General features: G+C 52.6%; 1 protein-coding gene and 1 long non-coding RNA gene across 3 annotated transcripts; one reads left to right on the top strand and one right to left on the bottom strand.

Moving 5' to 3' along the window:
- Nucleotides 1-210: 210 nt before the first annotated feature.
- LOC141569495 (uncharacterized) lies at nucleotides 211-15,915 on the bottom strand. The gene is made up of 2 exons (XR_016022652.1): nucleotides 9,235-15,915; nucleotides 211-3,801 (listed from the first exon to the last, which is right to left on the bottom strand). It is a non-coding gene; the product is annotated as an uncharacterized LOC141569495 (long non-coding RNA).
- Nucleotides 15,804-24,519, top strand: ZNF629 (zinc finger protein 629). 2 transcript variants are annotated; one of them, XM_088801465.1, is made up of 3 exons: nucleotides 15,804-15,906; nucleotides 18,690-18,797; nucleotides 18,952-24,519. In XM_088801465.1, exons 2-3 carry the CDS (start codon nucleotides 18,725-18,727, stop codon nucleotides 21,483-21,485), a joined length of 2,607 nt encoding a protein of 868 aa, XP_088657591.1. In that variant the 5' UTR covers nucleotides 15,804-15,906; nucleotides 18,690-18,724; the 3' UTR covers nucleotides 21,486-24,519. The 2 variants fall into 2 exon arrangements, with proteins under 2 accessions (XP_088657591.1, XP_088657590.1); XM_088801464.1 differs by lacking the exon at nucleotides 15,804-15,906 and adding an exon at nucleotides 16,039-16,213.
- Nucleotides 24,520-26,156: the final 1,637 nt, after the last annotated feature.

Here is a 26,156-nt window from a genome sequence, read left to right as displayed (position 1 = left end):
TGCGTGAGATTAGAGAAGTGAGAAACCTTCTAGGGCAAAGTCAGAAAGAACAGGGGCAGCCGGATGGCTCAGTTGGTTGGAGCGCGAGCTCTGAACAACAAGGTTGCCGGTTCGTTTCCCACATTGGGCCAGTGAGGTGCGCCCTCCACTAGATTGAACGACGACGACTTGGAGCTGATGGGCCCTGGAGAAACACACTGTTCCCCAATATTCCCCAATAACATTTATTTTTAAAAAATCAGAAAGAACAAAAGGGACTGTTGAGAAAGAAAAGAATCAACTTCAACCTTTTGTGATGTTTCCCTCCTTCAAGGGTGGCAGGTGGTGCCAAGCAGTAAACAATGCAAAACAATAATCCAGAACCCAAACTAGCAGACAGCTGAGTCTCTGGGTCCCACCTGGCATCCCTCCCTCTTCAGGCTCAGGTGTTGGAAGCAGCACAGTTCTAAGCACAGGGGCCCTGGAATGAGTCCGTATGGACTTGAACTCTGGTTCAACCTGTTACTATGTGGCATTAGGCGACTTACTGAGGCACCGGAGCCTCAGCCTTCTCCTTTAAAAGAGGAGGTGCAGTGTTGACTCCCAGGCAGGTGTGACGCTGGAAGGAGGCCACTGATTCGAAGCATTTGGCTCAGAGGGTGCCCCCGTACCTGTCAACTATTGTTATTATAGAGCTTCGAATTCAGAAACAGAATCAGACTGGGGTTCTCTCACCAGGCCACATGGATACAGCTGCGTCCTAGACGTAGCTGCAGCTGAATCCTGCACAGAGCCTCCAGGTCAAGGGGTTTGTAAAGTGCGCCCTACTTTTAGGACTAAGTAAGGCTTCTGCTCTGTTCTCTGGGACTGCCTCTCCCTTCCGCTGCACCTAAGTCTTGGGGGGTGGGGTGGAGGGTGATGCTTCCAGCCATGGGATGGACTGAAACTCAGTATCTGCTGCTTGTCTGAGGCACCTCCTTATGGCACATATTTCCTCAGATGTCACCACATGTCAGCTATGTGCCAGGCATGGCGCTAGTTGTTAGGGCAGTGCAAAGATAGAAACAATATGGACCCAGCCCCTCAAAGATCTTCAAATCCAAGTAAGGCGATGAGGTGTGTGGGACTGGGCCACGGACCCAGTTGATAATTATTTATTGATCACCTACCAGGTATACGACATTGATTCAGGCACAGCCATAGAAATCCAGAGGGAGAAATGGTGGTGGCTTGGGCATACCCATCTAATGCACAGCCTGACCTCCAGAAATGCTGATGAGATGGACAGATGGAGTTGGTTGGATGGCTGGTTGTCAGGGAAGGTGTCACCGAGTAGAAGCAGCCAAGGACCCTGTTGAATAGAATTTAGTCAATGGAGGAGATGGTGCAAAGAAAGGTATGGTCCTCAGGTTCATTTGAGAGGCTGCGATGCAATTAGCCAAGCTGTATGTGAGGGTCTCTGTAGGGCCTAAGGGGAAAATTCAGGTGGCTATGTGGTCCAGAAAGACAAGCACGTAAGCCAAGGATGCTAGGAGCCTACGTCTGTTGTCTACACATGCATTCCTCTTGGCATACTTTCCCTTTCTGCTCTTTTGATAGAGATACAGCAACCAAAACCTACTTCTCTATTTTAGGAAACATCAGTGCAAGCACAGTTGATTGTTGCGCTGAGATCGGAGCTATTGGGAGGGGGTGGAACTAAGTTGATCTGGGGGACACAGCCCTCCTTAGGGCGGCAGCCACTTCTCAGTTCACACCAGCAGCTGAATGTAAGAACATGGGACAACTGGTTCCAGCTCTACTAATGTTTCAAAAGAAGCTGGAAATCTGGGCATTTAAATGAAATCTCCCAATTTTAAAATCAGTAGCAACTTGAATTTTCAGAAGACACTCTGTGAACCAGCTGAAACACATTTTCCAGTTGTAGCTGCAAGTCTGTAACCTCTATTTAGGGAACCAGAGAAACCAGGTTAGAAAGACGGGCTGAAGCCAAGCTTCAAATGGCCTTAAATGCCACGCGAAAGCGTTTTCACTTGAGCTTATAGACAGTTTTAGTTTTAAAGAATAAAGGGGTTTTTGAACAGGGAAGTAGCTTGATGCAAGGGGAGTGGATTGGCAATGAAATACAGGGGGAGGCGTCAGGAGTGCAGGTTACTACAATAGCAGGTGTGTGACAATGAGGCTGAAAGATGGTGGCAGTGGCACTGCAAAGATGGGTTGGACCAAAAAAGGTGAAGACTGAAAAGACGGTAAGGAGAGGAGGAGTGGGGCAAGGGGAGGGCAGGAGAAAAAGTAACGGGGGCCCCAACTTGACCGCCAATGAACCATCTCTGTTACCAAAGAGAAAGACCAGCCAGGTAGGTGTCAGACCGGCTGAGTTGAGAGAGGTGAACCCGATGTCATCACCCCCACACGGCAGAGGCAGGAGCCCGAGGGTCTACCCAGCGCCCGCAGTCCGGGCTCCTCTCCTGGCCGGCGGGCGGCTCGGACAATCTCGTTTATAAAAGACTTTAGAAGCAAGGAGACTACAATGGGGACGATGCCACCAACTCAGGGTAGTTGTGGGGAATAAGGAGGCTGCGGAGGGGCCAGCACTGGGGAGGCGGAGCGCGTGTCTTTCTCACCCGGCGCTCTGGAAGGCTCTCGGGCTCAGGGAGGGGCCGGCAGAGGGCCTCGCTCGACCGGGAGCAGGCTGCCGACCCTCCCCCGGAGAACCGCCCGCCTCCTCGTGCCTCCCCGGACCAGCCTGGCGGCGAGAGGCCCAGAAGGCACCGCGGCGGCCAAGTTCAAAGACGCCTTGTCCCGCACCCCCCGCGCGCACCGTCGCCCCGCCCCTCCCCTGCTCAGAGCCCTCCCTCCCTGGAACTCAGGGGGTCCGGGGTCCCTCCAGGGGGACCCCTGTCCTTTCCCCCGCCCTCCGCACGGGACGGGGACCCTCCGCCGGGAGGCCCACGCCAGGCTGGACGCCTGAAGCCGGGAGCCGTTCGTGGAATTCCCGGAGTCCCTACACTGGCCGGAAGCGCACTCGCCTCCCGCCCCAGCAGCGCCTCTCTAGGAGACCTGGGTGCCGGCGTCTCAGTGGGAATAACCCCTTCGGCCCCAGCTGTTCAAGCTAGAGCTGGAGGACTTGGTTTATTTTTTCCCCTGAGCCGAGCTGAGTGTCTTGGGGTCACTTCGAGGAATGTTTTGATGAGTGGGGTGCCAGTATCTAATGGGCAGAGTCCCACCGCCTGGGTTTCCGACCCTGCTGGGCCGAGATGCTGAGCCACCTGGGACAGGTGACTTAACCTCTCTGAGCTTTGGCTTTCATGTCTGTAAATCTCATCTACCTCAAAGGCTTGCTGTCAGGATCCGATGAATTAATCCATGTAAAGCAATTAGAAGAGCCCCTGCCGTATCATAAGTACTCAATACATGCTAGTTATTATTTTTATTGCTACCTTTTTAAAAAAGGACTGTTGGTAGAGGGTGAGTTCTGCGATAAGAAAACAAGGAACACGATAGAAATGATAGTGAGAGCTACTCTCTGTTGAAGGCCTTCTCTGTGCTAATTTCCTTACCTTATCTCTGTGGCAGTGGGGCAATTCTTTGAAGGGAATATTGTGAGAAAACTGACATTAATAACCAAGCACCTGCCAGAGTCTGATTTGAACACAAGGCCTTCTGATTCCAGGGCTCAGATCTTTTCCTCTCCACACTGCACCTCTGCCTTTGGAAACCTTTACTGGGAATTCCAAACTGAAAGTTTCAAAAATCCATGGTGTCTCACGTGGCTGGCTCGTCAGTTCCGAGTTGAGGAGGCTGTGCAAAATCACCTAATTCCTGCAGCAGGATAAAAATCAATAATGAATGGTGCTGTCCCAGAATGAACACCAGCCTTGCTTAAAGGAAGGGATCTTGTGACCTTAAGAAGAAGCGAGTTTGCAGACATCCAAAGAAAGTCACTGGATATATGTTTTAGGGATAAAAATAAAACCATGTTTTTATGTGCAAAAACCATTACCATCCAAGCTGATCTTCCACACAACCTGCGGAAACCTTGGAGGCCAGTTGGACCCGCCATTTCTTCCTGCTCCCATCCTCAGGGTCCCTCTGGGCAGTTTCCACATGGCTCCAACATTTAGTAGGAAAGATATTTGATCAGAGCTGTGGAGGCGTGGAGAACAGAGCCAGGCTGTCCTTTCTTCCTTTCATTTCGTTCCCTAGACAGTTGTGCAAGAAGGCAGCCAGGAGAGTGTGGGCGTGGGAGGGTGAGTGAAAAGGGCGGGAAAGGGAGATGAGGAACTGGAGTTGGTGGGCACGGATCCCCATCTCCGTGCCCTTGGCCATGCTCCTCCCTCTGCCTAGTTGAAGCTCCATCCTGTTGTTTCTGCACCCTAATGCGGGGAAAGGTGGGCCTTCCCAGGATCAGTCCACAGGTTACTGGTGTGGTCAGAAAGCGACGTTGAGTGTCTCCCATAATGTACCCAAGGTCAGAAGGAAGAGTGTGGCACCCTTTCGAAGACCACACACACTTGCTCCCTCAAGGAACTCACGCCCATACAACACAGGGTAGATATTTTCTGATAAGATTTGGTTTACATATTTCTTTTTCACCTCTTTTTGTATTTTGAAAAAAAAAAAATTCAAACTGTATGAATAGATAAAAGTGAAAAGAAAAAAGAAAAAAAAAGAAAGCCACGCCCTGCCTCTGCCTGCCCGTCCCATCGTCATCTTCCGTGTCTTTCTAGACAGAGTCTCCGCACGTGCCAGTGTCACCTTGTAGAAAAGCACAGGATGAGAGCGCATTGTGGTTCCTTGCTCCCCCCTTGCCTTTCCCACATAACATCATATTTCAGGTCAGTTTGCACATGTCTGCGTCATTTATTTTCAAAGCTGCTGAGTATGCCATGATGTGGATATGCCAGAATTTATTTAATAATTTATTTAAACTGATTGATGGACATGTTGGTTAATTTCAGTCTTTTGCTACAGAAAGGACATTTCAATGGATGTCTTTGTGTGCCTGTGCCGCCTGGGCCTGCAGGATCTGGCAGTGGACTTGTTGGGTCCAAGGGTGTGAGTATTCTGAATTTTGATCAGTGTAGTCAAATTTTCTTCCCTCTAAAGAGGCACTTGCGAATAGTGTTGGAGAGTGCCTCTTTCTCCACAGTCTATGACCAACTTTTTATGTTTGATAACCTCTTAGGTTAAAAATTATATTTCATGGTTGTTTTCATTTGCATCATGAGGTTTCTTTTATAACAAACACTGCTAAGAGGAAATGGAAACCTAACATTGAGGGGTGTGAAATTTTAAGAAAGCATTGTGCTGCTTTGAATGAGTCCACGTCTCCTGATCTGACGTGGACAAATAAAATGAGAACATTTGAATAGAATCAATAATAAAGTAATAACTATGTCTAGTGCCAGAGGATACTAATCAGAGGGATCACTTTCTAAAGTATATAAATGTCTAACCACATGCTGTACACCTGACATTAATATAAAATAATACTGAATGTCAAACAAAACAAAACAAAAGCCTGGGGTGGCCGGATGGCTCAGTTGGTAGCGTGAGCTCTTAACAACAAGGTTGCCAGTTCAATTCCCACATGGGATGATGGGCTGCACCCCCTGCAACTAAAGATTGAAAACTGGCAACTGAACTTGGAGCTGAGCTGTGTCTTCTACAACGAGATTGAAGGACAACGACTTGGAGCTGATGGGCCCTGGAGAAACACACTGTTCCCCAGCATTCCCCCGCCCCCCAAAAAAGAATGGTAATGCAAAAAAAAAAAAAACCTGGAAAAAATAAAATAAAATGAGAAAATTAGCCAGTGAGCGCTCCAAGCCACAGGACTCCTTGGAAAAGAGATACATAAGACTGGAGATGAACAAATGATACACCATTTTTTTTTTTAAAAAAAGGAGAAAGATATTAATAATATAGGAAACTTGATGTTTAATTCAATTGGAGTTCTAAATCAGACCATCAAACGGATAATTTGTGAGGAGGATGGCATGGTGTAGGGAAGACTAAGGGCCTCACGCCCTACAGGGCTGTATGAAATTGCAGCTTTTATAGCAGCGTGACATCGGGCAAGATACTTTCTATGTCTCTGAACTTCTATTTCTTCAGCATAAAATAGAGGCAGTGATAGCTACCTGCCAAAGTTATGGCAAAAACTAACTAATGTCAAATGCTTGGCACAAAAGATGTTAGTTAAAATGGAAGGAAGAAGGTCAAATCCAAGCCCTCTGGGGTTAAAAGCCCTAGACCTTCTGGGTAAAGAGGAAGGAGGCTGGACAGATGACCTGGAAAGAGAACAGCTGGAACGAACACAGCTTGATTGCCCCTGTAGATGGCAGGCTCACTCCTGATTGTGGTCAGATCTCAAGGGTGAAAAACCAGACAAACAACCACACCTCCAAATACTATTCCCCTTTATGTGTAAAATACAACCATCTTCTTTCCAATTGGGTATTTCTAAGGCCACCAAGTTACACTCTTTGTGAGTGGCCCCTGGAGCTGGCAAGGAGGAAATACTGTGTATCTGTCTACCAACCCCACAGAGCCGGAAGCTGCACGTTGGAGCGAAGCCCCTTACTGGTTGTTTATGGCTGGGATCTGTGACTTGTAGCAGTGGCTTTAAAAGCATGACTGGCAGAATGTATTCAGCCATGCTCCATAGGGTGCCCCATGGTGGGGGGCTCTGTCAGCCCCTCTGTCTCTGTGTTGGACTGGATCCAGAATTAGAGGATGGGGTTGAAGACACGATCATGTGTCACCACATGTCACCTTGACAAGGACTCCCAGGAGAACTTTCTCCTAAGTCTCATGCGAATTATGTAATAAATATTTGCTTGGGCCTCTGGAAAGCTCAGCAAATCTGCAACCCACTCCTAGCAATTGTATAAGCAGAGCTTTGCACCGTGTTATGAGTACCAACTTTGGGTTCGTGTTATCCTTTTCCCTCTTATTTTTTCCCTTTACCGTTTTCTCTTTTATCTTGCTAATGATACTCTCCTACGCCAGCTACTAACAGTAAGAATGGCGAGCATTTAGCGGCTGTCTTTCTAGATGCCAGGCACCTGTTGTATAATACGTGGCTCCACAAATGCCTAGAGTCCCTTTTGAAACCAAGCAAGGTATAAATAAAGAAACAAACACAGGGGCCAGCCCTGTGGCTCAGGTGGTTAGAGCTCCGTGCTCCTAACTCCGAAGGCTGCCGGTTCGATTCCCACATGGGCCAGTGGGCTCTCAACCACAAGGTTGCCAGTTCAATTCCTCGAGTCCCGCAAGGGATGGTGGGCTCTGCCCCCTGCAACTAAGATTGAACACGGCACCTTGAACTGAGCTGCCGCTGAGCTCCCGATGGCTCAGTTGGTTGGAGCGTGTCCTCTCCTCTCCAACCACAAGGTTGCCAGTTTGACTCCCGCAAGGGATGGTGGGCTGTGCCCCCTGCAACTAGCAACGGCAACTGGACCTGGAGCTGAGCTGTGCCCTCTACAACTAAGACTGAAGGGACAACAACTTGAAGCTGAACAGAACCCTCCACAACTAAGATTGAAAGGACAACAACTTGACTTGGAGAAAAGTCCTGGAAGTGCACAATGTTCCCCAATAAAGTCCTGTTCCCCTTCCCCGATAAAATCTTTTAAAAAAAAAACAAAAGAAACAAACACACACAACTGCCCAACCCCCTCATCTCCTTTCTGTTACCCACTGACAGGTGTCTTCTGAATGTCGGAGGCCCTGTATGTTGGAGAAAGGCTCCACCTCTCTGACTTCATAGCTCTCCTTATGAACCTGTGTTTGAAAACAAACCACCCTACAAAACAAAACAAGAACCACTCAGATACCATCAGTCAAACACCAATAACCTTACAAAGCTCTAAAACCCCAATAAGGAAAGTGGTGATTACTAGGAACCCACAAAGAAGCTCAGGACCAGACAGCTCTGTGGCATTTATACAGTGAAAACAAGAGCAGGGATTGGCAGTGACCGACATCACTCATGCCAGACCCCCGTCTAAGCAGTTGCATCAGCATGTTTAAGTCTCACATCCACCCTATGAGGTGGGAAATATTTTCTATGGTTATAAATCACTAGGTTCATAGACCCAGGAACCTAGATCTAGTTTATATGGATTTCAGCAAGGCATGTAATGAAATCTCTTCTCACATGCTTTAGACAAAAATGGACAGTCGTAGACAATATGTTGCACTTAGAGTCACAAGTAATTACGAGATTACGTACCGCCAAAGCCAGAGAAATGCTCATAAAGCTGCCCCCATATTTTTATTTCTGGGACTGTCTTTTAAGAAAACAGTCAAAATTTGGGAGACATATATTCTCAGAAATGTTCATCAAAGTCTTATGTAGAAGAGCAAAAATGGAGGCGGTATAAATATTCAACAGCAGGGAAACGATTCAGCAAAATATGGTATATTTTTGAAATGCTATACACAGCCATTGAAATGATGGCATGAAGACAATGAGGCAGCAGAAACTTACAACTCCGCTTAAAGAAAAACTTAGGAAAAAATACAGGGAGGAAATAAAACAAAATGCAAACATGGTCTAACTACGGGCAGATGAAAAATGAGTGATTTAATTTTTTTATATTAATATTTTCTTTAGTAGGGTTATATTACTTTTCTAGTGCAAAAAAAAAAAAATGTGTTTAAGCCGAAATGAAAGTTGATGCTAATTAATGGGGAAAATAGGGGATGAAGGGGACAAAACTAACGGTCAGTGTGTGCCCACAGCTCGTTTAATCTTCACACTCTTCTGAGCAAATGTTTTCCCCATTTTATAGCCGAGGAAATGGAGCATTAGGGACGGCCCTTTACTTAGAACAAGTTCGCACAGCTGGAATGTGATGGAAAAGAGAATGGTGACAGAATCTGATCGGCTTTCTAGTTCACACCCTTTTCACAACCAGGTTTCCCAAAATACAGAGGAGGGCTCAGAAAGACGTCCCTGAGGGCAGACGCGGAGACCCCTCCTCGGGGCAGAAGCAGCCCCTGCGCTACAGCCTCTGGATTATGAATTAAGCCTGGGTTGAAATGAAACCCTATCTGTCCCTGTGGCAGGACACCAACAGTACCAGCGCCCACACAATAGGCACTGGGGTGGCTAGTGCCCAGGTGGTCTTAGGTGGTCTCTGCCAAGTATACCGAGAAAGGTGGTCCTTCTGCTTTTCCTCGGGCCGTCTGACACCTCCTCTCCCCCCCCCAGCGTGGGTTGATATCAGGCCCTGGACTTACCTTGGTTGGCGTTTAAAAGGACCCCTGTCATGGGGGTCTCTGGTCCCGCTCTCGGCACAGGAATGCAGGATATGGTGAGGTCAAAAAGGAACACCCACGGAACCATAGATAGGAGAGTCAAACCACGATATTCTTGCTGGCAGCTGGGTTGGAGACACAGGAAGCAGGAGCCACACGATCTGCAGCCTGCCATCCGCTTCTCGGCCAACCAACCAACCCCTTGCTAACTGCAATCCGCGTTTGCTAGCTCAATCAACCACGGTGGTTATATCATTGGCCAATGGCTAACTGGTTACAGCTGATGACCATCTACTACCCGAGCCTGCATCTTTCTACGTGAGGCCGAGAGCCTGGAAACTGCTCTCTGGGACTCTGTCCCCACAATGCCAGTAGTGGAATCAGGCTTCAAGTGTGGACACAGGAGAGCATTTGTTCCAGGGGTGATCCGGACTCTCCAGGTTAGTCCATGGGTCACATATGGGCAGGAAAACAGCTGAATTTGACTTAAGGTGACTTGGATCAGTATGAACCTGAAAAGGAAATCAACGTGTTGTAATCCCATAATCTCCAGACCCAACTTTATACTCTAAATATTTACCACCTTAAAAGTGTTTCCTTTTTTCATTGGCAATCATCAAGCAGAACAAAAAGTCACAAAGTTAAATCTCCCTCTACCCCAGATCCTCAGTCCTCCCTAGGAGTAACTGTTGTTTTGGGACATTTGTGTATCATCCCCCCAAATAGTCAAGGCATACATAAGCTACCCACAGATTCAGAGGTTCAGGGTGAATATCTCATCGGACCCCATCAGTTTGCAGGTGAGGAAACTGAAGCCCAGAAGAATCAGGGACTAGAGGTATTTTAGCTCACAACTTAATGCCAGTACTCGGTTACAAAGTCGTATACAGTGGTACCTCGGTTTTGGACCGTAACCCGTTCCGGAAGACCATTCGATTTCTGAAACGTGGGAAAACAGCAGACAACTAGGCCTCAGGATCTTGCACTCAGCGGAAGCCACGTGACATGTTGCACTTCCGAGGCGCATTTGAAAACCAAAGCATTTACTTCCGGGTTTACGGCGTTCGTCCACGGAGGCGTTTGAAAACCGAGGTACTACTGCACATAAATTTGATTTACATTTAATATTTACTTAATGTATGCATTTATTTTATTTACCCCATTACAGATGGTTTTCTATAGCTTAATTAGTTATTTTGACTTTTTAAAAATATAAAAATTCTGTAATTTCCAAAACAAAGAAAAACCCTCTCTGTTGATACTAAGGACCCCGGAGGTATTCTGTGCACACAATGGTGCTTTCAGGAACGGGGTGCCAGATGGGTGGGGAGAAGTGATGGGGGGCGGACCCAGGAAAGTCACTGCAGTAATTCAAGAATAAGAACCAGGGGCCACAGTGGCCTGGGGCAGAGGGGAAGAGAGGTGGCAGATTGGGCAGGGTCCCGTCGGCCAGAGGACTTACTGGCTAACGGAATGCAGAAGGGGGCACCCCTCGCCCAGAATGTGGAGAGCGGGATGATGAGGTGTCACACAGGGAAATGGAACCAGTGAATCTGGGATGAGTGCAAAGCAGACAGGTCTGCAAGGCCTCAAGGACATGGGCAGGGCAGGCAACTAACAACTCAGGATTTTGGAACTGACCACTTGGGGTGGTAGATGTTTGAGGAAGAGAATGGGAAGGGAGGACCTGGTTCTGAGCCTTTGAGAACGTGGTAGTTAGGAGGCACCAGGGGGGTAAGGCTTGATCCGAAAGCGTTGGGAGCCACAGTAGGTTCTGGAGCAGAGGAGTGACTGACCCTGGAATCCCAGACTCTCAGAGGCAGAAGGGACCCAACTCTGGTCCCATACTTGAGGCCCACGTTCCCGAAGAGGAGCCATACCTGCGGACACGGATTTCTCCAGGAAGGACTGCCCCATCTTTCCTGTGGCGGCATCTGACAGCCGCCTCTGCCTGTGGTGAGACGGCTGATCTGAGAAGACTCCTCGGCTGTGCGGTGAGTGGACTCCTGCAGCCTCACCGGCTTGGCTGTTTTGGTACCCCGCCCGAGAGCATCCCCACCTGTAGGGCAGAGGCTCAGAGCATCTGGCCATGGCCCCGAGTCGCCCCAGGTTAGTCAGAACATCGGTTTCTGGGCTCCTGGCCCTTCCACACACTGAGGAGCAGGGAGGCAGATGTGGCTAGAGTTGGTCAACTCTGAATTCTTGCGTCATCTCATTGAAGCCTCCCATCCCTTGGAAACCAAGGCTTATTCTCTTTCCAAAGGAGAGGTAACCGAATCTCCAAGCGGCAAAGTGAGCTGCCCAAGGTCACACTGGCAGTGAGGGTGGAGCAGGACCTGGACCAGCATCCCCTCCAGGACCTCACTCACTGCTGTCACAGCAGCCTGGGCTTCACCACACAAGGGCCTGCGTGAAGGGGCCATGAGGGAGCTGGGAGCTGTCACCAAGAAGCGCTTAGTGGTGGGTTTTGCATGAAACACATGATGGGGTGGGGGCCGTCCTCATCCTTCCAGGAGTCCCCTGCTGGGAGAGTCTCCTTCATGCCACTGTGCCAGCTTCTGTAGGCACAGGACAGCATGGCCACCTACAATCAGAGCAGCCTCTGCCCCCTTAGGAACAGGACACACAAACTGTCCCTGGAGAATGGCTTGGCCCAAATGGAAGTGCGGACTCCTCTTCCAGACTCCTCTCTCCAGCTCCCAGAGCAATGAGGGCAAGCACCTCGGAGCCGAGGGCCTTCCCGTGGACTCCCAGGCACACACGGCAAGCTGAGCCTGGTGGTTCAGAGCCCTGGGGGCATGCCAGGGTTTGAATCCGGCTCTGTCACTAGTGAGCTGTGTACAAGTGACTTACTCTATCAGGATAATGGTAATATTGGTGTGAGCAGTGACGATTCAAGTAATTACTACGGCCATTCGCCACTTGATGACGGGGGTACATCCTGAGAAATGGTCGTTAGGCTGTTGTGGGAACTTCCCAGGGTGCACATACACACACCTAGCTGGTACAGCCCACTGCACACCTGGGCTCTGTGCTACAGCCTGTTGCTCCTAGGTTACAAGCCTGCAGAGCCGGTTACTGTACAAAACAACACGAGATTAAATCAGGCACAAGAGACAATGATATAATCAAGAGATGCAGTCATAAACTTGAGCTGTATGAGGCTGCTGCCGGTGTGCCCCGACGTTTTTCCGCCACCTTTTTTTTTACTAAGTAGGAAGAACAAGCTCAAATAATGATGAAAAGTACAGTACAGTAAATAGGAGGTGTGATCGAAAAATACAGTGACTGTTTAAATTTTAAAAATTTACAGCAAAAGACACATTGTCATTCATCCTCCTCAAAATACTACCCGTCGCTTCAAACATGCTTATTCCATCGTCCTTGCCACTTTTTGCAGCAGTTCTGGAAGACTACTGTTGTGAGTGTCTTTACTTCATCCTCCATCATGACAACCTTCTGTGTTATTCATCATTTCTGGTACACAGAAATTTCTGTCAAATATAAACATTATGGCGTGTCCTCATCCACCTTATTCACCAGATCTGGCACCATGCAACTTCTGGCCCTTCCCCAAAGTCAAAACAATTCAGGACATCGAGGCAGCCACGACAACACAACTAAAGACACCCATGAAAGAGGACTTCCAGAACTGCTTCTGAAAGTGGCAAGAATGATGGATGGGATAAGTGTGAGGGGGAGTATTTTGAGGGATATTAATGGCAATGTGTCTTTTACGGTAATAAATGTTTTTTATTTACACATTCACCGTATTTTTTTTATCACACCTCGACATAAACCAGTAACATAGTCGTTTATTGTCATCATTAAATATGCACTGTACGTGCTACCCTTTCCCACAAATGGCAACACAGGTTTCTTCACACCTGCATCCCCACAGACACATGAGGAAGGTGTTACACTGCGACGTGGGGCCGGCCACGCTGTCACTGGGCGATGGCAGTTGTTCGGCTCCACGATAGTCTCTGGGACCTGCCGGACGTGCGGTCCATCGTTGACAGAAACATTATGCCTCATATGAATACATGTGAATCCTAGGAACCGTGCCTGGCACATGGTAAAGACTCCAAACCATGGAACGACGTATGTGAGAAGACACTATCCCCACTTCTTACTCTGAACCTGGGGACACAGGCCAAGGGGTGCAAAATAACACCAACAGTGCAAGACTGAGACTCCCCACCTCTCAGCTTCACGGCTGGGGCCACGATAAGCATGACAGAGATGGTGGCAAACTGGAAAACCAGCGCCGCTCTAAAGAAGGCAGCTACTGTCCACCCATTGTTGCCATGTGAAAATTTGGATCATGTTGCCACATCTTTGGATTTTTCCAAAGAAGCAGGAAATTTGGATGTTTCTATGAAATGCACCAATTCATTCTGTTTAAAACAAAACTGTGTAGGCCAAATGAAACTCTTCTGCGAGCCTCTTGGGTGCCACTTTCCTGCAGACTCACCATCCCATGGCCAGGTCAGGTTTTACAACCCTTGAAGAGCCGGAGAGACCAGTGAAGGCGGGGTCTGCCCCCAAATCTCTCTGATTCCACTTCGCCCTGGTTGGCACCTGACCAACCAGAGTGAGGAGTGGGGAGTGGGGATGTCTGTGAGCAAATGCGATTGAGTAGCGGAGCCCCACGGTGGAGGCTCTGCTCAAGTTTGCCCCATCTGTCCTGCCTGGGGGTTGATCCAGAGACAGATGGAACAATGCATGAAGACAATGCATGACTTCATTCTATGCATTGGGCAAATTTAGCTCCTGCTACATGCCACTCACTGTTCTAGGTGCTGGGGAGACAGCAGTGAATACAAGAGGCCCAGCCCCCGACATAAACAGTGAGTGCATGGGACCTGGGGCGGGGTGGGGGGGCAGACACAAGTGGTAAACACAGACATTCTGTCAGGGGTGATACCTGCTGTGAGAAACAGAGCAGGGTGAGGGGTACCAGGAGGGCAAAGAGCCAGAGGTGAGAGGGAGGTGTCAAGGTGATGGGAGCCAGGAATGAGACAGATGTGCCCAGAAGGGTAGGAGGGTGAGGGACACAGGCTGAGGTGACCAGGGGCTGGGCCAGCAGGGTCCTCTCTTGGTGGCCACACACCCTGTGTGTCAGAGATAGGCCCAGAGCTGCGTCCTCTTGAGCAGTTTCTGACATGTGGTTTCTTTTTCCCCTTACACCCTCATATCTCTGGATAAAAGCCCTTTTCACATTCTCCTCTAATTCCTCTGTCTATAACACACATGCAGTCAAACTTCTTGAGGATAGAAAGCCCGATTCTTGTTCAACTCTGAGGTCTCCCCACTTCTACGAGGTCGGACAATTAAGTAAGTTAGCGAACTTGTTGTACCAGTGTTGCTCACCTTTTTTGACATCAGAGGGATTATTCATTATGAATTTGTGCCAACTGGACAAACAGTTAACTAAGTTTACTATTTGGAAGTGCTGAAAAGGCTGCGTGAAAAAGTTAGACAACCTGAACTTTTCACCAACAATTCACGGCTCTCGCATCACGACAATGCACCAGCTCACACGGCACTGTCTGTGGGGGAGTTTTTAGCCAGGAAACAAATCACTGTATTGGAACACCCTCCCTACTCACCTGATCTGGCCCCCATGACTTCTTTCTTTACCCGAAAAGAAAGAAAATATTGAAAGGAAGACATTTTGATGACATTCAGGACATCAAGGGTAATACGACAATAGCTCTGATGGCCATTCCAGAAAAAAAGAGTTCCAACATTGCTTTGAAGGGTGGACTAGGCGCTGGCGTTGTTTCATAGCTTTCCAAGGGGAGTCTTTCAAAGGTGACCGCAGTGCTATTCAGCAGTGAGGTGTGTAGCCCTTTTTCCAGGATGAGTTCGCGAACTTAATTGTCCACCCTCTATGTTGTCCCCAGTCCCCAGGAATAATAAGACTCGATACACAAATGTGCTGAATTGAAATAAAGACACAAGCGCCTTACCTCACTTCTCACACCTTGGTTTCCTCTCCTGTAAAGTGGGGATAATATACTGTCCTATCTCAGCAGATTGTGGTGAGGAGGAAACGAGACAAAGGCTATACAAATTGGGAGCCCAGATAACCTGGGCCGTGGCAGGCCACCAGCATTTCCAGGTTTTTCAAGGTTATAAGCTGGGTGACCCTGAGCTGCTGGGAAAGGTTCTTGCCCTCCTTGGTCAGGGACTCCCCACTCCTGCCTCCATGGGGCCTCAGTTTCCTCCTCTGAGGGGAGCAAATGGAGGAAGAGGGGCCAGCACACACTTCCCAGTGAGGCTGGGGCCAGGAGCACAGGCTGCCACCCATTCCTGCTGGCTGCACATGTCCTCTCAGCCCAAACCCTTGCTGCCATGACTAATATTTCATTTAAGTCATTTTCAGCCTGTAGGACGTTCCCTCTTGGATCAGCCCTGCCAGCCCCTGTTTCCCAGGGGTCACCACAACCCAGGTGTCCGCACCCTCTCTCTGTGGGTCTGAGTCCCAACAAAGGCAGCCCCAGGGGACCAGCAGCCACCAATCCGAGACAGGACCTTCCCTGAGCTGCTGATCGAGCCCCTGGGAGACGGAGAGCGGCCAGTAATCCGGAGACCCTCACTGGTACCTGGGTTCCCCCGGAGGATCCGCTCCCACTGGGCAGAGAGGTGGGCATCGCCTCGGCCACCTCCCTGTTCCCTGTCCTTTTTTTCCCAGGCTGTGGGAGACAAAGGGTTAAATCCCATAGAGCTGATGCTCTGACTCCAGGCTAGAGGGGCCCGGGAAGCTGGGGTCACTTCCTGCTCCGTCCCAGTCACCCTGAACTGGTCCCCGGGTCCTCAGCCTGGGATCACCCCTTGAGAAGGACCCCCGAGTTCTCGGCGTCTAGCCCGCCCCCCACCCCAGGCAGGGCATTCAAGGGGTTAAGTCCCTGGGGCTGGATTCCGCCTTCCGCCTTTCCCAGACCCCAGAGCCGTGAGTTGGGGACGCCTGGGTTCCTAAGGGGTGGCCCGGAGGGCCCGGGAACAATGGGGCGCGAGGCGGCGGCGGGCCGGGCCGGAGCCCCCTCCCCCGCCCCTGGTCGCAGGGATGGGCCGGGCCGGGCAGGGGCGCCGAGGCCGAGGATTGTGGGAAGAGCGCGAGGGTCTGGCTGTGGGGGAGGGGACGCGTGGGCATTCTGGGAAGAGGGAATGCGACCGCCAGGCCGGGCTGGGGGCTGCGGGCCAGCGGGGACGCCTGGGGCTGGGGGTGGGGGTGGGGGGCGGCGGAGGATGCCCTGCTCTGAGCTGGGAGCCGAAAGATGGTGGCAGGGTCCAGCTGGAGCAGAAGTCCAGGGTCTGGGCTGGTGCGGCCAGGGTGGTTCCAGGGGCCAGGATGGCTGCCTGCCTGCTGCTGCCTGCACGTCAGGGTCACCCTGGGCCGCTCTCCACACCTCTCTGCGAGGCAGCCTCCTTCCCTCCCTCCCCCGCGGTGGGGCTGGTCAGAGGTCCCAGGTCTCAGTAATGGGCCTGGGTCTGCTCCAGGCACTTCCTGTCTCCCGGGGTCTTCCCACTTAACGCCCCTCGGCGGCCTCGTCCTCAACCCCTTGCCTGTCCTCTCCACCACTGAGTTTGCATTTCTCAGAATAATCAAGGTACATGAGGTCTCACCTGTCCTCAGCAAGCAGCAGGCCACCCTCCAGGCCTTCTCAGAACAGTCAGGCAGTCCCAGCTTGGCAGAGGTCTCTGCTTCCACCGCCCCAAAGACACTTACAGATGGGGGAGGGGAGGTGCTCATAGCCTAAGGAGCTGCGAGATGAAGAAATTAATTGACTTCCTAAAATCTAACTGCTATCTCCCGCTGCTATGCAGCAGGGTTCAGCCAGGTCCTGCTTCACTCGGGTTTCCTCCCAGCTGCCTCTCCTCTGAGTCCCCGCCACGTCTCCTTGCACCACTGCCCCCACACCCACAGTACCCATCCCACACGGCCACCCAGAGCCCAGGCTTTCCCCAGAGGCTCTCTTAAGGGTCTAGACATTGTGGGAAGTTCGCTCAGCTCCTGTAGCCATCTTCCCTCAGCCTGGGATTCTACCACCCGTCGTGGAGTCAGAGCTGGCTCTGTTTTACCAGGAGGCCACTCTGAACTGTCCCTTTGCTGCCATCCCGTTGCAAACTGACCTTTCAAGGCATTAGACAAACAGGTTTTCCAGGAGCAAGGGGAATCTCATTTATTTTTCGTTTATTCAACAAAATGTATTGAATGCCTATTATGGATGAGGCCTTGTCTTAGGCAGGGCATGGGGCCGCAACCGATCAGAACGAGGGGTCCAGAAGGAGGGGACCAGAATGGGACAGACATGGAAGACGGCTGTAAGGAGGACGTGAGCTCCGTAGGGAGTTCATAGGCTCAGACTGTCAGGCCAGTTACCAGATCCAGCCCCTCTTTCTAGAGCCAAGGACTTCTTGATCCCAGCAATTTCTCCATCCCATTCTCATGGCCAGCAGGCTCCCTCTGAGCTTTCCTCATCACCCGTCCCTGCCAACAGCCCACGTTTATGAGTTTCACATGACTCCCAAGGTCATGTCCCTCTCGGAAGCTGGGGCAAGCCAGACACAGAACCTTGCATTTCTGGTCTGGGCCACTTCCTGGCTGGTGACCTTGGAGAAATCTCCCTGAGGGTTGGTTTCCTAATCTGTGAAATGGACAACCTGATTTCTGGGTCTCCTGGTGGGACTGTGGGGAGGTTTGGGTGAGATAACGAGGGCAGCACAGCAGCACTTACTGTGTCAGTGGCCAGGTAGTCTCCCCACACTTCTCCTTTCTCCTCCTCTCATTGGCCTCTCCAGGTGGTTCATGCAGAAGCCCCTCCCCCACCTCTGGCCTAACCTTTCTGTTCTGGGTTGGGGGGGGGGGGAAGAGGCCCCAGTCCTTCTGGAGGGCCTCGGTCCCCTCAGGGAAATCAGGGTGGTTTCTTTTTCTTTTTAACTCTTTAAGAGTTCCAGGCAGTCTCAGTTCTCTGTGAGGCTCTTAAGGAAAGTTTATTGGTCCCAATTAGCAGCCCCATTAAGGAGGAAAATTAGAGTCTTAATGAGCTTCCTCTGATTAGCACAATAGCAGGTCTCCCAGCCTCTGGGCATCAGGGGAGGGGTGAGAGCCTCCTTCCCTGTGGGTGTCACATATTTCTCCAGCCCCAGTCTGGGTTCAAAGGGTTATGACTGATGAGCTTTTAATTACACTCTGAAATTCACCTACTTGCTCAGCTGTGATCTTAAGGTCTGGAGCAGGAATCTGGCCGGCCGGTGTGGGCTGGCGGGTGTGTGTGTGGGGGTGTACGGTAAGAACCATGCCCGGCAAAATGGCTTGGTAGGAAAGTGAAGTTCGCAAAAGGAGGAATGAGAGCTGGGGGGTGGCAGATGGGGGGTAACGTGTGGGGGGTGCGCTCCCATCTATGCTCCTGTCTTTCCTCCCCCAGGGCCCGTGGAACACTGGGCATTCCTGAGCTCGGGGATGGAGCCTGAGGCGGCGCTGTGGGGCCCAGACCTGCGGGGCCCAGAACAGAGCCCCGGTGATGCTCACAGAGGTGAGGGGCGCCCGAAGGGACTGCGGCTCTGACAAGACAGTGGCCCCCGTTCAGGGAGGGGCCCAGACTCTGGGGGAAACTCAGGGGAGGGAAGAGAGACCGAGCCCGTGTTCTGAAAGGAGATGGGGGCTGGAGACTCCCTTTCTCTCTGTAGGTGCCGAGAGCGGGAACGAAGAGGACAGCCCTCGGCAGGAAAGTTCTGGGGAGGAGGTCATCTTGGGAGATCCAGCTCAGAGTCCAGAATTCAAGGACCCACCAGAGATGCCCCTGGAGAGAGCCTCCCAGGATCCCTGCGTGCCCCAGGACCCGCCAACTGCACTGGACCACCCCAACCCCTTGGACCACCAGACCTCTCTGGACCACCCCACCGCCGAGGTAGTTCCTACCCCATCAGACTGGACCAAGGCCTGTGAAGCCAGTTGGCAGTGGGGAACTCTGACCACATGGAACAGCCCCCCGGTGGTCCCGGCCAGTGAGCCTAGCCTGCGCGAGCTGGTGCAGGGCCGTCCCTCTGGGGCCGAGAAGCCCTACATCTGCAACGAGTGCGGCAAGAGCTTCAGCCAGTGGTCCAAGCTGCTGCGGCACCAGCGCATCCACACGGGCGAGCGGCCCAACACCTGCTCCGAGTGCGGCAAGAGCTTCACGCAGAGCTCGCATCTGGTGCAGCACCAGCGTACGCACACGGGCGAGAAGCCCTACAAGTGCCCGGACTGCGGCAAGTGCTTCAGCTGGAGCTCCAACCTGGTGCAGCACCAGCGCACGCACACCGGTGAGAAGCCCTACAAGTGCACCGAGTGCGAGAAGGCCTTCACCCAGAGCACCAACCTCATCAAGCACCAGCGGTCGCACACGGGCGAGAAGCCGTACAAGTGCGGCGAGTGCCGGCGCGCCTTCTACCGTAGCTCCGACCTCATCCAGCACCAGGCCACGCACACCGGTGAGAAACCCTACAAGTGCCCCGAGTGCGGCAAGCGCTTCGGCCAGAACCACAACCTCCTCAAGCACCAGAAGATCCACGCCGGGGAGAAGCCCTACCGCTGCACCGAGTGCGGTAAGAGCTTCATCCAGAGCTCGGAGCTGACCCAGCACCAGCGCACACACACGGGCGAGAAGCCCTACGAGTGCCTGGAGTGTGGCAAGAGCTTCGGCCACAGCTCCACGCTCATCAAGCACCAGCGGACGCACCTGCGAGAGGACCCCTTCAAGTGCCCGGTGTGCGGCAAGACCTTCACCCTGAGCGCCACGCTGCTGCGCCACCAGCGTACGCACACGGGCGAGCGGCCATACAAGTGCCCCGAGTGCGGCAAGAGCTTCAGCGTGAGCTCCAACCTCATCAACCACCAGCGCATCCACCGCGGCGAGCGGCCCTACATCTGCGCCGACTGCGGCAAGAGCTTCATCATGAGCTCCACACTCATCCGCCACCAGCGCATCCACACCGGCGAGAAGCCCTACAAGTGCTCCGACTGTGGCAAGAGCTTCATCCGCAGCTCCCACCTCATCCAGCATCGTCGCACCCACACGGGCGAGAAGCCCTACAAGTGCCCTGAGTGCGGCAAGAGCTTCAGCCAGAGCTCGAACCTCATCACCCACGTGCGCACCCACATGGATGAGAACCTCTTCGTGTGCTCCGACTGTGGGAAGGCGTTCCTGGAGGCGCATGAGCTGGAGCAGCACCGGGTGATCCACGAGAGAGGGAAGACCCCAGCCCGGAGAGCTCAGGGCGACACTCTCCTGGGCCTTGGGGACCCCGCCCTGCTGACCCCGCCCCCTGGAGCCAAACCACACAAGTGTCTCGTCTGTGGAAAGGGTTTCAACGACGAGGGCATTTTCATGCAGCATCAGAGAATCCACATTGGAGAAAACCCGTACAAAAATTCAGATGGCCTCACCGCACACCCAGCCCCCAAGCCTCCCCAGTTCCGGCCCCCCAGGCTCCCTTTCGGAGGGAATTCCTACACAGGTGCTGCGGAGGGCAGAGCTGACTCCCCGGGACAGCCCTTTAAGATGCCTGATGGCCAGGAGGGCTTCGGCCCGAGGCTGGGCCTGCTCTCCTCCAAGTCCTACATTTGTTCCCACTGTGGAGAAAGCTTTCTGGATCGCGCGGTGCTCCTCCAGCACCAGCTCAGCCACGGCAACGAGAAGCCCTTTCTCTTTCCCGATTATAGGATTGGCTTAGCGGAAGGGGCAGGGCCCAGCCCTTTCCTGAGTGGGAAGCCCTTTAAATGCCCTGAATGCAAAAAAAGCTTTGGCCTCAGTTCCGAGCTGCTGCTACACCAGAAAGTCCATGCAGGTGGGAAGCCCCAGAAGAATCCCGAGCTGGGGAAGAGTTCTTCTGTCCTTCTGGAGCACCTCAGGAGCCCCCTGGGGGCCAGACCCTATAGCTGCTCAGATTGTGGGGCCTCCTTCCTCGATCGCCTGGCCCTCATCCGGCACCAGGAGACCCACACCCAGGAAAAGTCCCCCAGACCCGAGGACCCCCTTCCAGAGCCAGCCACCCTGCCCACAAGCCAGGAAGGTGAGGGAGAGGCCCCCAACCCCACAGGAAGCAGCAGCCATGGGGAAGGGGAAACTCCCAAAACCCTCTTGGAAGAAAAGCCCTATTTGTGCCCCGAGTGTGGAGATGGCTTCACAGAAGTCGCAGCTCTCCTCCTCCATAGGAGCTGCCACCCAGGAGTCAACCTGTGAAATGGGTCTGGAGACCTGGGTCCTCTCTCCTGAGAGGAACACTGGATCTCCCAAAAAAATTATATGGGGGAAAGGAAGAAACCCCTATCAGAGTGTAGAGATGGGGAGGATCGAGGACCCTGGGTAAAAATAGTGCTTTTACGTCAGTGATGAGAAACCCTATGAAATTGTTGGTGGGAACCACTTATAATGCAGTAGAGAAAAACTGTTGGGTTAGAAACCCTATAAATATGTAGGAAAAAAAGCCCTTTAAGTCTGTAGCAGAAAAACCCTATAAACCATAGTGGATAAAAGCCCTATTAATTGTAGGAAGAGGTCCCCCTATAAAACTGTATCGGAATCCTTATAAAACTGTCGGGTCAGGGAGGTGCGTGCAGGGAGGACAGCAATGGCATGGCCCTGGGGGGGCGACCCGCAGAGGGGCAGAAGGACCTCCCGGGGACTTGTTCCCCAGTGTTCTCTCCCACTGGAGTAGGGCGGCAGGCTCATTCCCACGAGCCTTGGACAGTTACACTGAGGGAAACGCTCAGTGGGTAGTGTGGGAATCGGGTGGGCCTGGAAAAGGAAGAAAACAAAGACAGGAGCAAAATAAGTGACGAGGATCCACAGAAGAGAAAAGGCCCAGGCACTGAGGGTTCCTCAGGGGACGAGGCGACTCTTAGATTGTGTGTGAGAGAGAAAGAGGCCCACGGAATTCCTTATGAGAAAGAAGCCAAAAATGGGGAAGGGGAAAAAAAAGAATGTCCTGCTTTTTGAAAGGCTGAAGTCTGGGGTACATACTTTAAGTGTAAGAATACTGGGAAACCACCACAAACATTAGGGGGGATCCTGTTGGAGTGCTCTGAGGGAAGGAACCAAGTGGAGAGACTGATCGGATGGAACCCAGGGAAGTCCAAGCTGCCCAGTCCTCCCCCGCCAGGCAGGACAACCTGTCCCCAGCACAGCTGGGGACTTCTGCTCTGAGAGGCCTCCAGGCATGGAGGATCCCTCCTACATTCTCAGGGCTCACTGTCAGGAGGTGTCTCCTGAGATTGAACTGCCACAGTCTTGCTGCCGTGGCAGCCCATTTCCTCGAATTCTGTCCTCCATGCAGAGGGAGAACCGCTGCTAATCGACCTCCAAAGAATAAGCCCTTCAGCGACTCGTGGCCTGAGTGCTCTTCCCCAGGTCAGCGAGAGTCACATGTAGGTTCTGTGTAGCAACGAGGGACAAGTGGCCAGAATAGCGAGCCAGCGACCTGCCTTTCCACCTCTTTCCTCTGAGCTGACAGCATGGCTGCTAGCAGGACGAGTCAGCTTAGAGTGGTGGGTGTCCGAACGGGACCCCGGGTCCTTGAAGAGTATATGGAGGCCTGACCACCTTCCTCACCCATGTGTGGAGCCCTCTGAGCTTGTGACAAGCCAGCTCGATCATGGTCTTGATAAGGGACGGATTCCACCCCCTCGGTTCCTCTCCTCCTTCGCCGGAAACCCTCAGAGGGAAATGAAAAGATGAGAACCACACTCCTCGGCCAGACCCATCTCCTGTCTGCACACACCACGCAGTTACACACTTTCATGAACCCAGCCAAACCTGCTAATGTGACTGGGTGTGTGTGGCCGGGGAAAGAGACTGTTGCCCGCTAATGAGGCCGGAAAAAACTCTTGAAACATCTGTAACAAGAATCCCATCCCCTAACCCTGGAGACTCCGTCCAGTGCTGGGTCTGAAGGAGGTGCCCACTGAGCCCATGCTGGCCGCAGTAATGCCCTGTGGTCCTGGAATAAGAGAACTGAGAAGCCGGGTGAGGTGGCCCTTCGGGAGTCATCCCTGGAGAGGGTGACCCGGATTCCTACCAAGCTGTGGAAGAGACCTCTGATCTCATTGTTTAACGTTCAAAGGGGGAAACTCCTTCACCCTCCATAGACCCTGCTCCCAAAAGGATGACCCTCACATTGAAAGGATCACAATCTAGAACATTGTGGGAGGAAAACCCCAGGCCTGCCGGGGAGAAGGAAAAGGCAGGCCTCGTACAATTGTGGGGAGACCCTTGTTAACATCTGCATGAAAGCCCCAGCCAAGCCCACATGCCAGGTGGGAAAGCACTACTGAGGGAGGAGCCTGCCTGCCAAACCTCTACTGACAGAAGCGTCCATAGAGGGGGTGTCCCTGAGACTGAGGAAGAGGAGACCAGCCTCCACGTCAAAGCAGATGTTTTTCCTTCTAAGATGGTAGCAGAAAGAAACTCTAGTTGTAGACAAACCCCTTGTAAAGCTAGCAGCAGATCCCCTCAGAACAGGTGTGAGGAATCTGTCTACGGAAGAGGCAGCCTTGGGGCTCTGGGGCCGGTCCGGGGGGAGGTGGTCAGTGTGGCCAAGGGCCAGCTGCGGGCCTATTGAGTGTAGCGCACATAGTAGGATGCTCGCATGTTGTAGGAATGGGTGATGTGGACATGATGAGTTGGGGTCTGGGCTTTTGTATCAGAAAAGGGTCCGAGTTGGAGACCTTTGGGCTGTGACCTCTGTGGCCCACCTCCCCAGACTGCTTTCGCCAGGTGCTTCCCTCCCGGAATGAGCTCCATCTGGGGAGGAACGAAGCAGGGAGCTGGTTGGGGGAGGTGGGAGTGTTGAGACCCTCTGGCCAGCTCAGGCCATGGCCCAGCTCGGAGTGGACAGCCTTGTGTCCAGCTCCACGCAGGCCTGACTCTTTGGAAGTGCCCAGCAGACAGGGTCACAGAGTCATTGGTGAAAGCAGAGGGAAGAGTAGAATCTGATCTGAGCTTAGGGTGAAACCTGAAACTGCTATGGGTATGGAGGTCAGATGGGAACGGGGCATGAATCCTGAATGATGGATGGGGAAACGTGAAACCATCGCAACCAAGGGGTGGGGTTCCATGACACCTGCCCCGGATGTGAGCAGCCCCCATTAGGGAAGCCCCACTCACCTGACTTGTCCCCCTGGAATGAAGAGAGGCCCCACTTTTGAGTGTTGTGTGTTGATAACAGTGTTGTGTCAGCGGTGGTCATGTTGATTAGAATAAAGGGAATGAGACTTCCCAGGTGCTCTCTGTCCTCTTTCAAGCCTAGAGCAAGCTGACAGGGCTTGTCTGCTCCCCGAGCCAGGGTCCCTTCGGGACCTCCAAAGCTCAGTCCGGTTCCGGGCTGCCCGTGCATCCTCTTCCCAGAGGCCCTAAAATCCCCACCCCATGTGTGCTGGTGGGAGCCCGAGGTTTCACAGAGATTTAACATCTGTCCCCTTGGGAGAAACATTCTGAGGTGGCGGCAGAGCCAGGCAGCGCCAGTTGATGTCTGGCTTTGGCGGCAGCACCATGTGCTCACTGCTGGCTGGCTCAGGGCCAACTGTGCAGCCCAGGGAGACCTTTCTGGTCACAACACCCACACCCTGTGCCCCGCCCTGGCCTCCCCCGCTAGACTGCCACATGGCAAGGCTCCTAAGATCCAGTTCCAGAAACGAAGCCACCTCTCCTGGTTCACCTGGGTCTTCAGCCTGGCCCAGTCCTTCCTCTGAACCAGATCCAGCTTAGGAGAGGTGGGTGGAGAAGAGCTGGCTTGTCGTCTCTCAGGATGGAGCCTAGAAAAGGGCAGCCACTTGCCCAAGGGCCACAACAAGGCAGGGAGAGAAAGCAGAATGGCCGCAGCAGGCTGTGCACCAACCACACCACCCTCACTGCTGGGCCTGCCTGGGCCTGGCCCGGGCTCTTCACTGTCAGGCCAGGCAGAGCTGCTCTGATAAATCTTCAGTGCCATCTCCTGGGTCGAGGGCTGGCAATGGCCCCTGAGCCTGAGGCCACCACTGGCTCTAATCCATCCCCTGCCTTTGCCCCCGTTGGGCCGATTCTCCCACCCAGACTCCTAGGTGGGCTCTCTCTTTCTCCTTAACTAACTGGGAAGCAGGGCAGGGGGTGGGGGAAGGGCAGAGGACGTGCCTTTTATGGAGAGGAGAGGAGTGAAGGCTAGTCCCCATACCCTGCATTCCCAGCCCTGGGGGCATTAAGGTACATGAACCGGCTCCAACTCAGGAGGAGTCTTCAGTAAAGCAAGGGGACGACAGCTGGAGCCAGGGATGTGTTCAGACTTAGTAGAAGGGGCTGAGGACCTGGCCATGGAGCCTGCCACAGCAGAGGGTCAGGAAACTGGCTGGAGGAAGTGACCTAAGGGATGAGGGTGGAGAAACAGGAAATAGTATGTGTGTGGGTGGGGGTGCTGATAGAGGGTGCCTAGCAGTGGGTGTGGGTGTAAAGCATAGAGGGTTGGGGATTGAAGGAAGGTCGAGAGCAGAGGCCAGAGTGGAGCCCCTTATTTAAGGAGCTAACGGAGAGGGCCCCACTGGGGGTTTTAAGGACAGTGGCATGATTTTATCCCCCATTCCCCAATGGTGTGGTTTGTCCAGGTCTGGACCTCAGGAAAGAGCTGGGGGAGGAGTTGGGCCTTAGCAGCTTGGCTGCAGCCATGGCCGTGGATAAACATCCAGGAGTAGTGGCAGAGTAGAAAGGAGAGAGTCTAGCTTATGGGTGGAGGGAGAGGACCAGCAGAAGATAGTAAATGTGAGGAAAACCAGGGGAGTGCAGCACCACAGGGCCCAAGGAAAGTTCTGGAGAGTGGTCAGTTACATGTCCAAGAGAACCTGCGGGGCATCAGAGTACTCCTAGGTCTGGCTGAACCAGTCATGTTCA

Source organism: Rhinolophus sinicus, chromosome 10 (genome assembly GCF_057876585.1).
Source record: "Rhinolophus sinicus isolate RSI-liver-muscle chromosome 10, RSI-T2T, whole genome shotgun sequence".
In the NCBI taxonomy this organism is placed as follows: domain Eukaryota; kingdom Metazoa; phylum Chordata; class Mammalia; order Chiroptera; family Rhinolophidae; genus Rhinolophus; species Rhinolophus sinicus.
The sequence above is the reverse complement of the archived record's forward strand: the minus strand, read 5'-3'. Positions and strand labels throughout refer to the sequence as shown.

Excerpts from the sequence above, each read along its gene's own strand:
- ZNF629 (XM_088801465.1), top strand. The coding sequence starts at position 18,725 with ATGGAGCCTGAGGCGGCGCTGTGGGGCCCAGACCTGCGGGGCCCAGAA. Across the intron at positions 18,798-18,951 it reads CCCCGGTGATGCTCACAGAG|GTGCCGAGAGCGGGAACGAA; the intron begins GTGAGGGGCGCC and ends TTCTCTCTGTAG.